Source organism: Ochotona curzoniae, unplaced genomic scaffold (genome assembly GCF_017591425.1).
Source record: "Ochotona curzoniae isolate NIBS_2020 unplaced genomic scaffold, NIBS_Ocur_1.0 contig_1221, whole genome shotgun sequence".
Taxonomy (NCBI): Eukaryota; Metazoa; Chordata; class Mammalia; order Lagomorpha; family Ochotonidae; genus Ochotona; species Ochotona curzoniae.
The window spans coordinates 215,417-232,255 of NW_024464993.1; the positions used below are offsets into that span (position 1 = coordinate 215,417).

At 54.1% G+C, this 16,839-nt stretch overlaps 1 protein-coding gene across 1 annotated transcript; it reads right to left on the reverse strand.

Annotated features, from left to right (window-relative positions):
- Window positions 1–8,602: 8,602 nt before the first annotated feature.
- GNL1 (G protein nucleolar 1 (putative)) lies at window positions 8,603–16,793 on the reverse strand. Its single transcript, XM_040996595.1, has 12 exons — window positions 16,593–16,793; window positions 16,050–16,215; window positions 15,510–15,646; window positions 15,254–15,405; window positions 15,082–15,153; window positions 14,005–14,212; window positions 13,746–13,841; window positions 13,227–13,421; window positions 10,912–11,090; window positions 10,669–10,831; window positions 9,405–9,545; window positions 8,603–9,017 (listed from the first exon to the last, which is right to left on the reverse strand). The coding sequence occupies exons 1-12, from the start codon at window positions 16,663–16,665 to the stop codon at window positions 8,776–8,778; spliced, it is 1,824 nt and encodes a 607-aa protein (XP_040852529.1). The 5' UTR covers window positions 16,666–16,793; the 3' UTR covers window positions 8,603–8,775.
- Window positions 16,794–16,839: the final 46 nt, after the last annotated feature.

Below are 16,839 nucleotides of genomic sequence, written 5' to 3' on the forward strand. Positions count from 1 at the left end.
TTGTGACCTGGGACTGCTGCACCCGTGTGGGAGACCGGGAAAAAAGTTCCTGGCTCCTGGCTCTGGATTGGCCCTTGCACTCACTTGAGGAGTGAATCATCGGATGGAAGATCTTTCTCTCTGTCTCTCCTCCTCTCTGTATATCTGACTTTTCAATAAAAATTAAAAATAAATCTTAAAAAAAAAACACTCAAACATTTGTTAAGTTTTTGCCTGAAACTGATTTTTCTCCTTTGCATTAAATTACAGAAAAATCCAAGTGTGTTTTCATGTCACTGCTTTTGTGGAAAACATATTTTCTCAAGTGTCCACAACATAACAGTTGTAATTTGAGTTGCTGTTCTACTTGCCAATACAGAAAAATCAATTCAACTCTCAAATACTTGCATTTTACAAAAATTACTGAAACACGTTATATTTTCAAAATTTTTCATTTTGTTTGAAAGGCATAGTAGACTAATCCTCAGCCTATAGTAACAATATCCCAAATGCGCACAAGTTCATATCCCAGCTGCTCAACTTCCCATCCAGCTCCCTGCTTATGGCCTGGGAAAGCAGCAAAGGAGGGCCCAAGTCCTTAGGGCTCCTGCACCTATGTGGGAAACCTGGAAGAAGCTCCTGACTCCTGGCTTTGGATTGGCTCAACTCTGGCCATTGCAGCTATCTGGGGAGTGAACCCCTGGATGGAATATCTTTCTCTCTCTGTCTCTCCCTATCTGTCTGTAAAATCTGCTTTTCCAATAAAAATAAATAAATCTAAGCTTTAAAACCCATTGACATGTACAATTGCCAAATGGGATGTGGGACAGACTGGACTGGTCTGCTGCACATATTGGCAAACCAGGGCAGGGGGTGGGCCTGGTGGGGGTTATTGTGGGTTGCTCCAACTAGGCTTCAGCCCACACTGGTCTGTGTGAGGGCCAAGTATGTGCTGGGCAGAACCAGGCAGGACTGCGGCATTGGTTCCAATGGAAGACGGGGCTGATAACGGAACCAACCCAGCAGTTGCAACCACCAGCTGATCGGGGCAATGGACTGTGCCGGGCCCTTTTTTTGCTGGTGCATACAGGAATCTGGTCTGGGAACACCTCAGACAAAGTTTCTTTCGGGATCCCTCCAATCGAAATGCTGGACTCAGAACCCTAACCATGAAAAGACAGGAGCCCGCGCGCGGCTGTCACGCTTTGCTGCTCTCTGACTGGGGCCCGTCCGCCTCGGCGAGGAGCCTGGCTGAGCGGGCCGGGTGGGTGTTCGAAGGAGCCGCCTCGCGGGTGTTTCCGGCCGCGCTGTGGGCTCGCCCCGCGCCACCTGAGAGTCGAACCCAGCACGGGTCTGGGAGCTGACTGGGATGCCCGCCGAGGTGAAGCGACCGCAGGCAAGGTTTCCTGAGAACTTCGGGGTGTTTTGTCCTTAACGTGTGTAAGTTTGTGCCGTGAAAGGTAAATAAAAGACTGCGTGACGCTTTCAGATTAAAAAAAAAAAAAAAAAGACAGGGGACAGAACAGGTCAACCACCTCAGCTATATGTTGGCAGCGAAAAACTGGGCAAACGGAGACTCTAAGATGGACTACGTCAATCAGTGGATTCTTCAACGACTTCATCATGCTCGGAGTGGCGAGATTGGCAGCAATTCAGAACTGTTCAACCTTCAAAATCACTTGAGAAAAATCCTCAGAGCATGCCCCACATCAGGGACCTGGGGTGGGTGGGAGACTGGGTAGAGCTTCTCCCTTAAAATCCCCTTTTACATCAGATATATGAAGAAACAATACGGAACTAGTTGTCTTACCATCTTCCTGTAGGGTTTGAACCTTTTTACCCTAATTATGTAAGGATTGTCAAAGAATAATAAAGATAAAATAAAATAAATTGCCCAATGCCAGCTGTAGGTAACTGCCAGTTTTTTTTTTTCTTAAGATTTATATATTTTAATTGGAAAGGTGGATATACAGAGGAGGAGAGACAGAAAGAAAGATCTTCCGTCTGATGGTTCACTCCCCAAGCGGCCGCAATGGCTGGAGCTGAGCCAGTCTGAAGGCAGAAGAAAGGAGCTCTTCCTGGTCTCCCACGCAGGTGCAGGGTCCCAAGGCTTTGAACCATCCTCTGCTGTTTTCCCAGGCCATAAGCACGGAGTTGGATAGGAAGAAGGGCTGCCGGGATTGGAACCGGCACCCATATGGGATCCCGGTTCGTTCAAGGAAAGGACTTCAACTGCTACGCTGTCGTGCTGGGCCCTGCCTGGTTGTTTTGTATATAGCTAGGCAAGTATTTTATTGTTGGGGGGAAAAAAATCCAGTAGTTTGTGGGATTTACTTATTTATTTGTTTGGAAAGGCAAACATACAAAGAGGAGAAACAGAGAGGAAGATCTTCCGTCTGATGGTTCACTCCCCAAGCAGCAGCAACAGCTGGAGCTGAGCCAATCTGAAGCCAGGAGCCAGGAGCTCTTCCTGGTCTCCCGTATGGGTGCAGGGTCCCAAGGCTTTGGTTTGTACTTCACTGTTTTCCCAGGCCACAGGCAGGGAGCTGCATGGGAAGCAGGGATGTTGAGATCAGAACCAGTGTCCATATGGGATCCCAGCACATGCAAGGCGAGGATTTTAGCTGCTAGCACCCACCCTCTTTTCTTTTTACTTCAGGGAACACTGGGCTGGACTACGCTGCTGTTCGCACTGGTAAGGAATGGACTGGGGATGGGCTGGGCTGAGATAGCCTGCAACACCTGCTCCCAAATGCCGAGACTGGAAGCGGGCCAGCTGACTGGGCTGCAGCACCCGCTGGCATGTGCAAGGCCCGGGGCTGGGAGCAGGCCTACTTGGGAAACCTCCAAGACTCCCCTGCTAAGCAACTGCTTCCATGGGTGAGCGTGAGAGCCGGGACTGGCGCTGGGCCAGGCTGGGCTAGGCTGCCACTCCTGGCATGCAGCAGAGCCAGAATGGGAGTGGGCCAGTGAGCTAGGCCACACTGGCAAGTGTCAAGACTGATACAAATCATATCAGGCTAGACCACAATACTCCCTGGCAGACACAAGATTCAGAGCTGGAAACATGCCTGGCAGGGAAACTGCTGTATGCCTTTGCTATGTTGTATCTCCCACTGGTGAGCACACAGAACCAGGGCTGGGGGTGGGCCAGAATGGACAAAGCGGCATGTGTTGGCATCTGTAAGGGCCAAATCTGAAGGCAGGGAGGGGTGAAGTAAGCTGCAGTACCCGTGGGTGTGTATGAGAGCAAATGAGATGTGGGCTGGGCCGGAACAGGCTGCAGCAGAGGCTGGTACATGCAAAAAGCAGGTCTGGGGGCAGACCTGGTGGAGGATACAGGGGGTCGCCCAAACTAGGCCACAGCACCCACTGGTGTGTGTGAGGACCAGGTCTGTGTGGCTGCCTGGGCTGGGCTGTACTACACGTCAGCTCACATTAGGTATGGAGCTGGGGAGAAACAGCCCATGCAGCTGCATCCACTGGTATAAACTTGACCCTGCACTGCCTGGCATACACAAAGGTCTGTGGTCACTCCAGGTGAAGTTTCTTGGAGGACTCCTCAGCTGGACTCAGACCCACAATGCCTGTGGTAGAACCTTGGAGTGCATGTATCAGGCCTGGGCCTGCTCAGTTCCTGACGCCTGTGTAGTGGACATGACAGCCAGCTCATCTAGGCCAGCAGGAGATGTTGAGTGCCTCATCAGAGGACGGAAAGCAGAAAAAGTTAGACAGTTCTCCTGGCCAAGCTGGCAGCATGGTCCTGGGTCTGTGAATGCTCTAGGGTGTACTGTGTCAACCAACAGACCTTGGAAAGATTTCTTTCAAACCTGGAGTAATGAAATGAACAACTACTCAGAACTGTCAAAACCACCGAAGTAACACCCCGGAACACTCTTCCCCACATTGAGCTCCAGGGCGTCATCAAATGACTGTCCCCCATTTCCGGGTGCTGATGTACTTTAATAGCACCCCCTCTCTCGCAGACACAGGAGAAGACTAAACATTTATCCCACCCACCTTTCTCCAGCCTAACCCAGACCCACCTGGGTGTGCAGCCCTCTCAACCATGTAAGCGATGTTAAAATAAAATTTAGAATTTTTTATTAAAATTTATTAGTTTTTGAACTTTTCCCAGCTTCATTTATTAATTTTTAAAATAAGATTTACTTTTATTGGAAAGTCAGATACACAGAGAGCAGAGCGAGGGAAATCTCCCATCTGTAGATTCACTCCCCATGTGGCCGCAACAGCCAGTGCTGTGCTGATCTTAAGCCAGGAGCCAGGAGCCTCTTCCAGGTCTCCTACACAGATGCAGGGTCCCAAGGCTTTGGGTCGTTCTAGATTGTTTTCCCAGGCCACAAGCAGGCAGCCAGATGGGAAGCAGGGCCACTGGGATCAAAACTGATGCCCATATGGGATCCCAACACGTGCAAGGTGAGGACTTTAGTTGCTAGGCCACTGCACCAGGCCCCCAGCTCCATTTATTTTATTGGCAAATAAAAATTGTATTTGTGGGCTACAGGAATCCCAAGTAGAATCTTAGCCACAGTGCCAAACAGCTGCTTCTGTGTGGGTGTTTAGGGCCCTTTTTCTGTGTTATAAAACTTTCAAAATACAGAGTTGGAAAGGATTTCCATACTGTCCTGATTTTTTGCATAGTAACAGAAGGGATTCCAGGATTCAGCTTATAAATATTATTTCTCCTTTGCTCCCTTGGAAAACCAAAAATTCTTTTATGATCTTTCAAATGGCACAATAAAAAAACACAGGAAAACTTGTTTTCATTCAAGTTCGGCTTTAATATTTTATTAAAAACTCTGTAAATATTAAAACACTGAAACTTGCTTCTGACACAAGAATGACAATGCACTAATGACAAACTCAAGGTAGAAGCTTAACTGTTTAGTAGTAGCGACTCCATGGTTTGGAGGTTGTTTGAACAGGCAATTTTGAAGTTTCATAAAGGTGCAAAGCAGCCTCTCGGCCTGCAGGGACGCTTCCTCACCAGCAGGTGGCGCGGCGGAGCTTCTCGGGTGCTGTGGGAAGCCCATCTACTTATGGCTGTTGTGAACTGATGAGTTCTTATGAGAATTTATTACATTTACTGCTTACTGCAGTTACTCTTATGCTACTTACTAACTGGTACAGAAGTTTGAACGACTACCAGTGCGAGCCGGCTGAATGTCAGCGCTGTTTCTTCCAGTGTCACTGGAGCCACTGGCTCCCACCCAAGGGTGCCCCTGCCCCTGGGCCTTCCGCCTGCATCTGCTCCTTTTCCCTCACACCTTAGCCAAACACTCCAAACGTGGACACCGTCCAGCCCTGTGGATGCTCTCCAGCCACTGTTTGTTGATGTCACTGCCAGGCCTGGGGCAAGGGTCTCCTCCCCCACCGCCTTCCTCTGGGTCAGTCCTGACACGTGGCCCTCACCTCGCTATGGCAGCTGCTTGCATAGCCCGGGCATCGGCCTTCCCCTGCAGCCAGGGGACAGCCGTCATCCCACAGGGCCTACGACTCTCCAACACTGCAAGAGGGCCCAGCTCTCGTTCCTCCTTTGCCTCTTCACCCTACATCCCACTAGACGCTCCTGCTGGCCGCCTCCCCTCTCCGTCAACCTCTCCTCTGCTACAGTGGTGGAGTCACCTCTCCTCCTACCCTTTGTGGATGCTCACATCTGTCTCCAGTAAGAGAACCTCTTCCTCCCCAAATCCCACCCGCACAAATCCTCTCACAGGAGGCCCCACAGGCATTTTGCCCATGTCCCCTTCCCCCTCAGCACACGGCAAAGCAACCTGAAGCTTATTAACGGTGGCTCCCAAGCACTCCCCAGAAACCCTGGTTCTCGCTTTCAGCCACTACCCCCGCTCTGGTTTCCATTCTCTTGCGGAGTACAGCTGTGACAGCCTCAGCTCCATCCTAACGCATGCGCACACTCCCTTCACAGTGGTCTTTCTAAGGCACAATCCTCCTTCCTGGCCAGCAGCCGTCCCCCAAAGCTGACCTCTTCCAAGGCTGCCAAGGCCCAATAAGGGCTGCACCAAGCCCCATGTCTCCTGCTACACCCCTCCCCAGGCCACAGTACCCCCCCCCCCGTTCTCCACATCTGCACCCCTCCACCTGGAACACTCCTCCCTGCCTGGGCTTCAGGGCTCCCCCTAACTCACCACCCCACCTGGGTGCTCCCACAGCAGTCCTCCACCAGGAACTTTTTCTTTAGTCTTGCCGTAACTCCTGGCCCTGCTCCCCATCCGTTCCGGATCAGCTTCCCAGACACCGCCTCCATGGAGCCACCACTGCCCCACGGGACCCTGAACTTCCAGCACTTAGCACAGGTTCCTGTAACTGTCCCTTAACTGCTGCCATTCTCCAATCACTGTGAGCTCCACCAAGATCCATTTATCCTACTGCTGCCAGCAGTGAATGAATCCTTAGGTGATTACAACACTATCCAGTTTCTCCAGCACAGTTCAAGGGTTGCCAGTAAAGTAATTCTTTCACACTTTACATTGTGCCCTGTACTATTAGTGTCTACCCATTCCACTCCTAGAGGGTCAGGTCCGTGCTCTAACTCATTTTATCTCAGAACTCAGCAAGTCTGGCACGTTCTGCTTTTCAATCGGTTGTTGCTCATGTGCCAATGATCACAAGAAATAAAGGACCAGAGGCCCAGATCACTGTGCACACAGAGCCACTATATTCCAAAGCCAGGACTGGAGCCTGGTCTGAGAGACAAACTTGGAAGCAAGCTGGGGTCTAACTGAAGCCTTAGCCTGGGGTGAGGACAGACTCGGCCCGCTGTGGGGCCAGCCAGACCTCCACGGTCAAGTATCCACACAGTGGACATGACGCTGGCAGGCAAGAGCAGCGTGCACGAGGGGGTCCTGGGTATGTCAGCCTGGAAGGGAGGATGCATGCCCAGTTTCCTCTTCGACTTCAGCCTCAAACACTGATCTGGAGGAACTGCCTGTCCTCTCTGGTCCATCTGACCCTAACAAGCAAGTCACTGATGGGGGCCTGGGCAGGGTGCTGTACATTCCAGGCCCTGGGTGCGGATGCATCTGCCTGCTGCTAGGCCTTTAGGGCAATACTCCCACCCTCACCCCTAGTGCCCATCCACCTCTGTTCGAAACTCCTCATCCCTACCCTCAGACTCTCCCCAACCCCTCTAAGGAAGCTTGCAAAACAGCAAAGGATAGAACAGGTGGAGTGTGGCAACACAGGGGGAGAAGGGGACCTACAAAAGTCTAAATTTTTCCCCCTTCTATGCCTTTTAAGGAAATGAACCCAATGTTCCTCAACCTACCCCCTTCAGACAAGAAGTCCCTGGCATGTCTCTGACCCCAGGAATCCTACAGACAGGCTGGCCTGCGGCCCCGTTCAATCCATCACAGGGGGAGACTCACCCACCCAAGGGGCCAAAGAGCCCCTGTTGAGACAAAATTTTCTTTGGTGGGAGGTTCCTCTCTTTGCCCAGACATTTGGGGCAAACTGTAACACAGCTGGCAGCATTTTCACCCTGCCCTGGCACACACATTCAAGCAGGTATACCTCACTAAGAGCCAAGAAAGGGGCCAGCTTGGAGGGAACCTGCAGCCCAAACCTCTCCGTTTCTCTGCTCCTTGGTTCACAGGGTCCCTGGTGGCATCAGAGAAGCTATCCAGTGACTCAGAGCCCAAATTGGACATGGCAATCCAAGAGAAGAGCTCTGGTCCTCCAGACCTCCTCAAACTGACCAAGCACCTGCTGCTTCCATCCAGCCCACACACACTGAGGCAGCCAACAAAGCGAGGCCTGCCCTCCCCTTGCTCTGACACTCTCCTCTCACTGTCCAACAGCAGAGCAGCAAGACGAGGCATATGTCCCGACTCTTGAGGGAATAGACCTCTGCCGCTGGGGTGCAGGCCCTCACCACCTGCGGTTACCTCCCAGCTCAGCCCCTGGACCTCAGCAAGCTGGTTCTGTTGCCTCTCTCATATTTCGGCACACCTGTGGCTGCTGAGTCTTTCAATGATGAGATTCACACTGCACTCCAACGGTTCTTCTGCTTAAGTCACACATGTGTGTGCTAGCTGTTGGCTAGTGATTAAAACTCTACTCACACAATTAACTTTTCCCACAAGCATCTTGTCGGAATTGCAAATTCCTATCAAAAGGAATTTTAGAATCATACTGCTTGAGCCCCCAGGTTTTGGGAGAACATTACTTGGCCCAGACACCAGAGTGTGAGAGGATGGGATCTCCATCGCAGTACAAATTCAGGTCAGGCCCTGCCCATGCATCTCTCTAGGCTCAGCACTCAGCACAGATCAAGGCATGTGGCAGACCCTCAACAACTACTAGATTTGAAAATGTCCTTCTAATTCGCCCCCGAAAGCATCAGGCGAGGAACCTTGTGCTGCTCCTTCTCCCAGAAGCTCCTGGTAAAATCCAGGCCGGTGGGCAGGGCAGCAGGGGCACACAGTAGGGCTGTCGCATCTCCCCACGTGGGTAACAGGACTTCCATGGTGCACAACAGGAGACAGGGTGGAGGAGGCAGGTTTCAGGGCCTGAGGACTCACAGAACTACCTGCTAGAACTTTCCTTCACCAAGAGTACACGTGAAAGAGCAGGGAGGGGAGGAGATAGGCCCCCTGCAGCCATCAGCCTGCCACGGCGGCTCTCAGCTCAGCGCATCCGGGGAAGGGGCTACAAAGCAGACACTCTTTATTCACAACTGGGGCGGCAGAGGGATGGTACCCCTAAGTCAGTTCGAAAGCAAAGCCATCAGGTGGGAAGGTGGGCCTGGGCAGGCACTCAGCATTCGTCCTCACCCAGCAGGGCATAAGGGTTGCGGGCGGTCAGGCTGGACCCTGGAGCTGAGCTTGGGGTGTCCTCATCCCCTTCTCCCTCCTCATCCGCATCCCGGTCCTCCTCTCCCTCCTCCTCACAGGAACTGCTCAGCTCTTCCTCTTCCTCCTCCTCCTCGTCACCTGCCGGCCCCACCCTGCCCTGTAAAACCACCAGCTCCGTGGTCTCTGGATGAGACTCCCAGGTGCCTGGGGAAACCAAAACAAGAAGAGAGAACGGAGGAGAGTTTTGAGCAGGAAAACTAAAAGCAGAGAGAGATAGGGAAGAAGCAAACACTAGGCACAACAATCATTTTTATAGCTGCCAGGCACTCCCACAGCTGGACAACCGTCCACGTGCAAGGCGCTGGAGAGGGGCTACACATACAGCCACTTCAATCTTTAGCACCGCATTAGCAGGGGTGAGACCCACCCTCTCCTCACAGAGAAGTAGAGCGACTCGCAGTGATCAGGTAACACAGAGCTGGCCGGGAGGTGCCGAATCCAGGTCTGACCCCTGCTTCGTCTGGCCATCAAGCCCACACCCTTTTGCCCCCACCAAAGCAGTGGCCTGGGGAAGAGTGTCTGGGCTCTGACCTTTGTGTTCGTTGTAGCCCGGAGGGTAGAAGCACAGGCTGAGGCGGCCATCCACCGCCAGCCGCAGGAGGCTGTTGGCTGCCCGGTACACATCATTGCGGGCTGCCTTCGCGGTCTTGTAGCCACGTTTCTCGGCCCAGGCTGCAGAAAGGAAAGAGAAAGCCTGTTAGCCACGTGCCAATACAGTCCACCCCTTTCCTAGGCTAATGATCTCACTGGCCCTGCTGTGGCAACCCAGTGATGTGTGGACCTCCTCTTGGAGGAATCTCTGGGGAGAGTAAGGAAAGACAACAGGAAGGCAAACAGTGAGCCAGAGGGCCAGCTGGGAAGAGAGGGCAGCAAAAGTCAGGAGGTGAGAGGCAGGGGCTGGCGCCACGGCATAGCAGCTTAAGCCTTAGCCTGCAACACTAGCATCCCTTATAACAGGAGTGCCAGAATGAGCACTGAATGCTCCACTTCTGCTCCAGCTCCCTGCTAATGCATCTGGGAAGGGATCGGTGGGAGACTGTCCCTGGATCTCCACCTGCCTAGCCCACATGGGAGACCATAAGCACAAGGCATACTGTGTCCTTGACTAACAGACCCCAACATGGCCTGTTCACTGGGCATGCAACAAGAGTGATGGGCTGAACCCCCATCTCTATTCCCTACTCTGCTAGGACTTTAAACAACTCTAGGAAATCAACTGTTACATTCATCCTGTTTTCCAGCAAATAAGGACTCTGCCCTGAGATACAATTTCCTATGCCTCCTTGTAATTTCATTGAAGGGTCCAGAAGAGATAGACGTATCTGTTAGCCAGTCACAATGTTGTTGTACTGTCGGGACTGCCCTTCTTCCTGCCCCTTTTCCTATATAAGCTTGTGACTTCTCTCAAATAAATGGACATTCTTCACCAGTTTGTCTCCAGTGTTTCTGCTGCAGAAGAGTGCTGTTGAGTCACCCCTTGGTAGTCTTGGGGCCTAGTGGACAGAAGACCCCCAAGAGGGAGCAGAGGATGGCTCAAGGGCTTGGACCTCTGCATCCACATGGGAGACCTGGGAATTTTTAGCTCTTGGCTTCAGTCTGGCCTACCCCTGACTAGGGTGGCCATTAGAAGAGTGAACCAATGGATGAACAATCTCTATGTCTCTCCCCATCTTTCTGTCTCTGCTTTTCAGATAAATAAATGAAAAGAAAGAGAAAGCGAGAAAGAAAACAGAAAATCAAGGAGGAAAGAAAAAACAGAAAAACAGAGGTGAAAAGCCAGACACACAGGGCTCACCTTCACAGATGTCCCAGGCGCTCCAGGGGTGTTCTGTGGAGGGATCACTGGCCTCTGGGTGGCGCAGGTGGAGCAAGGCCTGCACAGGGATGCGGGAGGCCAGAAAGCCCACGGCGGTGTAGGGCTCCTGGATCTGGGCGATGGGGTAGATGCCTGCCAGAACCTACAGAGAAACCAACGTTCAGTTTACAGTTTCCTGCTCAATGCTTTGTCAGCTCTCCCCCAGCCCTTCTGCCTTCTTACCTGCAGCTGCCTAGGTAGGAGGGAGGGGAAGATGAGGCCGGGGCAGTCACACAGCTTCACGGACGGGGTGAGGAAGTAAGTCTGGAAGTAGCGCGTGTGGCCGGGGCTCCTGGAGACACTGACGACCTTGCGCCCCACCAGCCCATTGATGAGGGAGGATTTGCCCACATTGGGGAAACCTGTGAAAGGCAAAGGCAGAGCACGTGAAGCGGGTCCTAACTTAGCGATGGACAGTGCTGGAGGTGAGAGCAGAGAGTCTGAGAATACTAAATAAGCAGTACAGTCTCTTCAATGACAAACCACCTGCTTAACCTACTGGGCCTAACCTGGCCTCCTGCCTCAGGTTTCTTCTTCACTAATGACCTGTGTATGTCTGAACAGTGTAGTTCACACCTGCAGCTTTCGAGGCTATGCAAGTGGAACTGCGCCACGTGGAGCTGTGGGCTCCTCCAGTACCACGTTGAGCAAGGTGCCTAGTGCTGCAGTTCTCCCACAGGCCTGACCTGACCCTGCCTCCTCCCTGGCACCACAGACATTGGTCCCACACCAGCCACGCCCACCGAGCACATCTGTCCTCTCTCATCCTGCCAGGCACAGCTGACACAGCGGATGTCTTTTTTCCTACACAGCTGATCTCTTCTTTCCTGGTCAAACACGGTTTTCATGTCACTTCTGAACACTCCTCTGGGGCTCCTCCCCACTCCCAGGCTTTGGATCCCAGGAATCCCAGGATTTGTTTTCACTTCTGGGCCAAGTTCAAGCCATGAACAAGTTTGTTTTCTCCATGTTCAAAACACACCTTGAGGTGGGCATCCGGCCTAGCAGGTAAGATGCCAGCTGAGTCCTGTATGAGTGCCTGGGTCCAATACCCAGCTGGCTCCTGCTAATGCAGACCCTGGGAGCCGGAGGTGAGGGTTCCAGTCACTGGGCTCCTGCCACCCACGGGGGAGATCTGACTGGAGCTTCCTGATCCCAGTTTCCACCCACCCAGTTGTCACAGGCATTTGGGAATGAACAAGCACACAGAACTGTGCATGTTTCTTTCTCCCTCTTTCTGGGTATTTACACACCTGCAGTTCTTAAAAAAATAAAATACATCCTGTTCTTGATCCCACCTTACCACCTCCAACTCTACCACCCAACCCAAGGCAACTCATACTTCTCTCCTGAACCAGTGCAATGCCTACTGGCTGCTCTCTGGTCCCTTTCTGGCCCATGCCCACCATTTATTCCTCACTTAGTCGACAGGGAGAAAAGTTCTAGAAAAAGGCTCTCAAGTCCTGGCATCGTCCTCCACAAAACCTATTAGTGCCATCGAAGGAGACTTGGAAGAAAAAGCCAAAACGCCCATCACAACCACTAGAGACTGGCAACTCATCCCTGCTCCCATCCTCACCTAAACTCCTGGACACTGTCTGGCTCCAGAATCATGAAACTCCTTCCCACCTGACAGCAGGTCCTCAGGAAACCCTTGTTCGGTGGCTCCCTCAGTAAGAACTGAGGCCAAACGCAGGGCCTCTGGAGCCATGGCCAACACTCGCCTCTCACATGGCAGTGGCCACTGAGGGCCCCTGGGAGTGAGGGTCCAGGAAGAGAAAAAGGGTAAGTGCTGGAAGGAGGAGCTATCACCCAACAGTCAGCAGGCTCTGCCTGGGACGAAGAGGACACTGAAACCCAAATCAGAGGCACTTCAAAGGAGCCCGACTATGCCACATACCCACAAGGCTCTGTCTGAGTCGTGTCCTTTCCCTAGTACTCTGTCTGCACAACTTTGCCAGGATCTCACTTCCCCTCTATCATACACGCACAGGGCTCTGGCTCAGAGTTAGAGAGGTTGTCCTGATCACTGTCTTAAAAGGTCAAAGGCCAGGAGACTACCACCACGATGCAATGCTCACCGGCCTCCAGCACTAATTACCATGGTGAAGGGAGAAACAAGGAGTATTCCCGACTCACTGGGAACCATGCCTGGGACAGGGGAAGCCCCGGATAAATGCTATATCTTAACAATAATCACTGTTACCACTAGCATCAAGTATCATGTCCCTCAATCCTAGTCCTTCATTACCCACAACTGGACACACACTTCTCCATTTTAAACATCCGACAAAGGCAGACTTGAGAGTAAATAACCCAGTTTAGACCTCCTCCCTAAGAGGCTGCTTGGTTCCCCACACACACACACAGCACAGCTTTCTCTGCCTGGCCTGTGACCCTGGGCACACAGCCTCCCAGAGAAGAACCTTCCCTCCTTTCCAAATACTGAAATCCCACTCCCCTGGGACGCCACCATGCCCAGGCAGTCGCTTCCTTACCCACACAGCCGATGGTCACCACTCCGTCCTTGTAGTGCTCCCGGGTAGGGCCTGTGGGCTCCATCGCAGAATCAGTCTGCTGCTCCACCAAGACAGCTGGCCCATCATCCTCTTCTTCCTCTTCCCCGGAGCCATTGCCCCAGGTGGCCCCAGCCATATCCCGGGCGATCTTCTCCCGCCAGCTGCTCAGGTCCACTGCTCAGAGAAGGATAAGATGAAAGGAGTTCTCCCCACGGCCACTAGGTATGATGGCACAGTGCATCACAGGACTCATGTGCTTGGCACCCTCTGGGATCCAACAGTGCCAACCTGCACAACTGCTAGCCAGGAAATGAATCCAGCCATCATCTGACTCCTTACTAGGATCATAGAACTCAGTTCCTGGAAAACTACCAGGAAGCCAAAAGGGCTTCTCTCTCTCCGCAGCTTCTGTTCCCCCTACCCAGCCCACCAGTTCCTGACTCCACCCCAACCAGCAAAGTGGCCTCCCCAGTTCACCTGCCAGATGCCTCCACTCACCTTTCCCGGCAGTGATAGCTTCACAGGCTCTCAGCAGCTGCTCCGGGCCCAGAGCCCGCGTCCATCCTCTCCCCCGCCTCCGGTTCTTCTTTAACACTGAGACCACAGGACACCAAAAGGTTAGTGTACTCGGCCAAGCACCTCGCCTCTCGCACCAACCTCAGGCCCGAGTACCCCTGCTGACAAGGCCCACTGTTCTGCCTTCCCCAGTCCCAGCCACCCCACCTCTCCCACATGGTTCTCCTTGCTGCCTACTCACCACTATCAGAGTCCTGTAGGTTGCAGGGATCCCGCGGGAAAGAGGTGAAAAGGACAATGTGGAGCTGGGGGTAGTGTTGATGGAAGTAATGCTTCCAGGCCACCACGAGGGCTGGTGGCGCCAGATCCACCTTGTTCAGGACCAGCACCAGGGCGAGCCCAAGCTCTCCTGTCACGTACTCATAGAGTGCTGGCGGGAAGTTCACCACCTACAACAGGAACGGGAGGGCGTCAGCTCAGCATGCTCAGCCTCTAGCTCCCCACTCACCAAACCGGCACAGCCTGGAGACAAAGCCCTGGCTGGACCAGATTCCAGGGCCAAAACAGTAAAACTGGCCAAAGCGAACACAACACAGCAAGGGTCTAGGTACTGAGGGCAGATGCAAATGACTCAAACACCAGATAGAGAAATAACAATGGCCAGCACCCCGAGGTAAAGGCAGGCATCCGGAATGGGGCTGGGGGTTTTGTGTACAGCTGTGAGCATAAACGCATGTGTATGCACACGTGTGTCTACATGCTAAACGTGTTTTTGTGAACAGGCTGTGTAAATGTGTTTTCATCCATGTTATATGTGCGTGTCATAAGGGACCCTCTCCCCCAACTTAAAAGTCCCCACAGACTTCACCAGAGCCAGAATCCACACAGGGCAGCCCAAAAGCACAGCTCTATAGATCTACAGCCTCTGCCACCACTAGTGTTCCACGTGGGTTCTACAGTGACCCATGTGGCTGGACTAGAGACACTGATACAGAAGAAAAGGCATCTTGGGGCTGGGTGGGAAGACGCGCTCAGCTGCCCACGCCCGCCCAGAGCGCCACGCTGGGATTCTCTGCAGGGCTAGCTCTGGTGGGCTGGGAGTCGGTACACACAGCAGCTCGCCATCAAACCAGCTACAGGAGTGTCAGCTGTCCAGGGGAGGAGCGGGAGACTACGACAGGATAGGAATACAGAACCAGAGCTCCTGCCTGGAGAGGTCGGCGTGGGGTAGGGAAGGCTGGAAGGAAAGAAGGTAACCCCGCTGTCAGCAACCCCTACCTCTAGGAGCACCCCTCCCTCCCCATCCCCCTGCGCTCACTGGATGCCGGATGTCGGTGACAAGCAGGACTATGTCGGACATCTCTAGCACTCGCCACAGCTGCCTCCACGTCTGCAAAGACAAGATTGGTGTGAGCGAGCCTGTGACCTGGGGCCAATGCAACCCTCCGAGGCATCCTGTGGTCCAGGCCCATCCCCTGCCCCATGGTCACCTCCAGATTATGCTCGAAGTAGCTGAGTTTCTCAGAGGTGTACGCCCCATGGATCTTCCCGAGGTACTCCTGGAAGCTCCGCTCCTCCTGGTTCATTAGCTGTTCCTTGGACATCTCATAGTTCCAGGGAGGCCGCCGGGGAAAGTCTAGGACTGGGAAATCACGAAGGCAGAGAACTGAGTAAGTGGAAAAACTTCTGAGGCCCAGTGGACTGCCCCGGCTCCGTCCCCCCGCCAGGGGTCCTGCACTCACTCACCTGAGCCGGGCTGGTAGACCTCCCGGATGTCCAGCTCCAGCAGCTCGGGGCTGACAGGCTGTAGCACTTGCTCCCGGGCCGCCCTCTTCCTCTTCTCCACCTCTTCTCTGCTGTCCCGTTCAAAATGCAGCCGGTACCTAAGGAGATAGGATCCCAGTGTCAGGCCCAATCCAGACCTGACTCCTCCCCTCGAGGCTAGACAACTTGGCAGGGCTTCCTCTCCAGGGATGCTCTGATCTCTCCCAGCCACCCTGGCTCCCCTTTCCCAATATCCAATCTCTATATCCCTATTTCCCTATATCCAATCTCCCCTTCAAACAAACCAAACTTTCCGCAGCCCCTCTGTCAGAGAGGATTGCGGGAGCTCGGAGGTGGAGTGGGGGATGGGGGAGCCAAGCCAGCGGCCTGAGGGGGGAGGGATGGCCAGCAGCCTCCACTTGCACACCTCACCCCGCCCCGCCCCCCCCCCCAGCAGCAGGCTTCTCCCTGGACTTGCAGGCCAGTGGGTAAGCCTGGTCCGGAGTCCCCTCCTGCTCTCACCGATTCGGGTCGTAGCCTCGCGGACCCAGGCCCTGAGAGGGCTGCTGATTGAGCCTGCGGATATGATGGGTCACAGATTCCCCGTCCGAGGTGTCGGTCTGCTCTTCCCGCCGCTCCCGGCTCCCGCTGCGGCTGTTGGAACTGGAGCGCAGCCCATCTTGAAGCCCTGCGGGGAGGGATTGGTGACGCCAGGGCTGGCCGGCCCTCTGGGGCCAGGGGACCCACCTCCCTCCACCCCCAACACCTCATACACACACACATTCCCCAGGAGCGGCCCGGCTCCCCTCGCCCACCCCAACTTCTTCCATGTCTCCTTCCTGCCAGGACCCCTCCGGAGGCGCGTGGTGGGTGGGGGGTGGGACGGAGGCGCTCCTGCAGCAGCAGGGCCTCCCCTCTCCCGCTCCCCAGCCCTCCAGCCTCCCCCACGCCTGCCCGACCTGGGGTCCCCTCGCCGGCCGTCCCCTCTCCGCCCGATGCAGCGGTCACACCCCTCCTCCAGATGTGCTCGGGAGCCCGAACCCCGCCCCCTCCTCCCGCACTGACCTCGCTTCCGTTCGCGCTTGTCCTGTAACTGCTTCTTCTTCTGCTTCACGCTAAACGGTTTCTTCCTCGGCATGGCCCGGGACCCGTCACCCAGCACGTCCTTCCTCGGAGCTCCTGCTGCCTCAACTGACTCCCCGGGCCGCCCCCGCCGAATAAGACCCTGCGAGAGGCGGGGCCGGCCGCTGACGTCACGGCGGGCCGGCCGACCCGCGGCGGCTGCGGGGGGGGCGGACGCGGGAGGCCGAGC

Excerpts from the sequence above, each read along its gene's own strand:
- GNL1 (XM_040996595.1), bottom strand. The coding sequence starts at position 16,665 with ATGCCGAGGAAGAAACCGTTTAGCGTGAAGCAGAAGAAGAAGCAGTTA. Across the intron at positions 15,647-16,049 it reads CGAGGCTACGACCCGAATCG|GTACCGGCTGCATTTTGAAC; the intron begins GTGAGAGCAGGA and ends CTATCTCCTTAG. Across the intron at positions 15,154-15,253 it reads ACTTCGAGCATAATCTGGAG|ACGTGGAGGCAGCTGTGGCG; the intron begins GTGACCATGGGG and ends TTGTCTTTGCAG.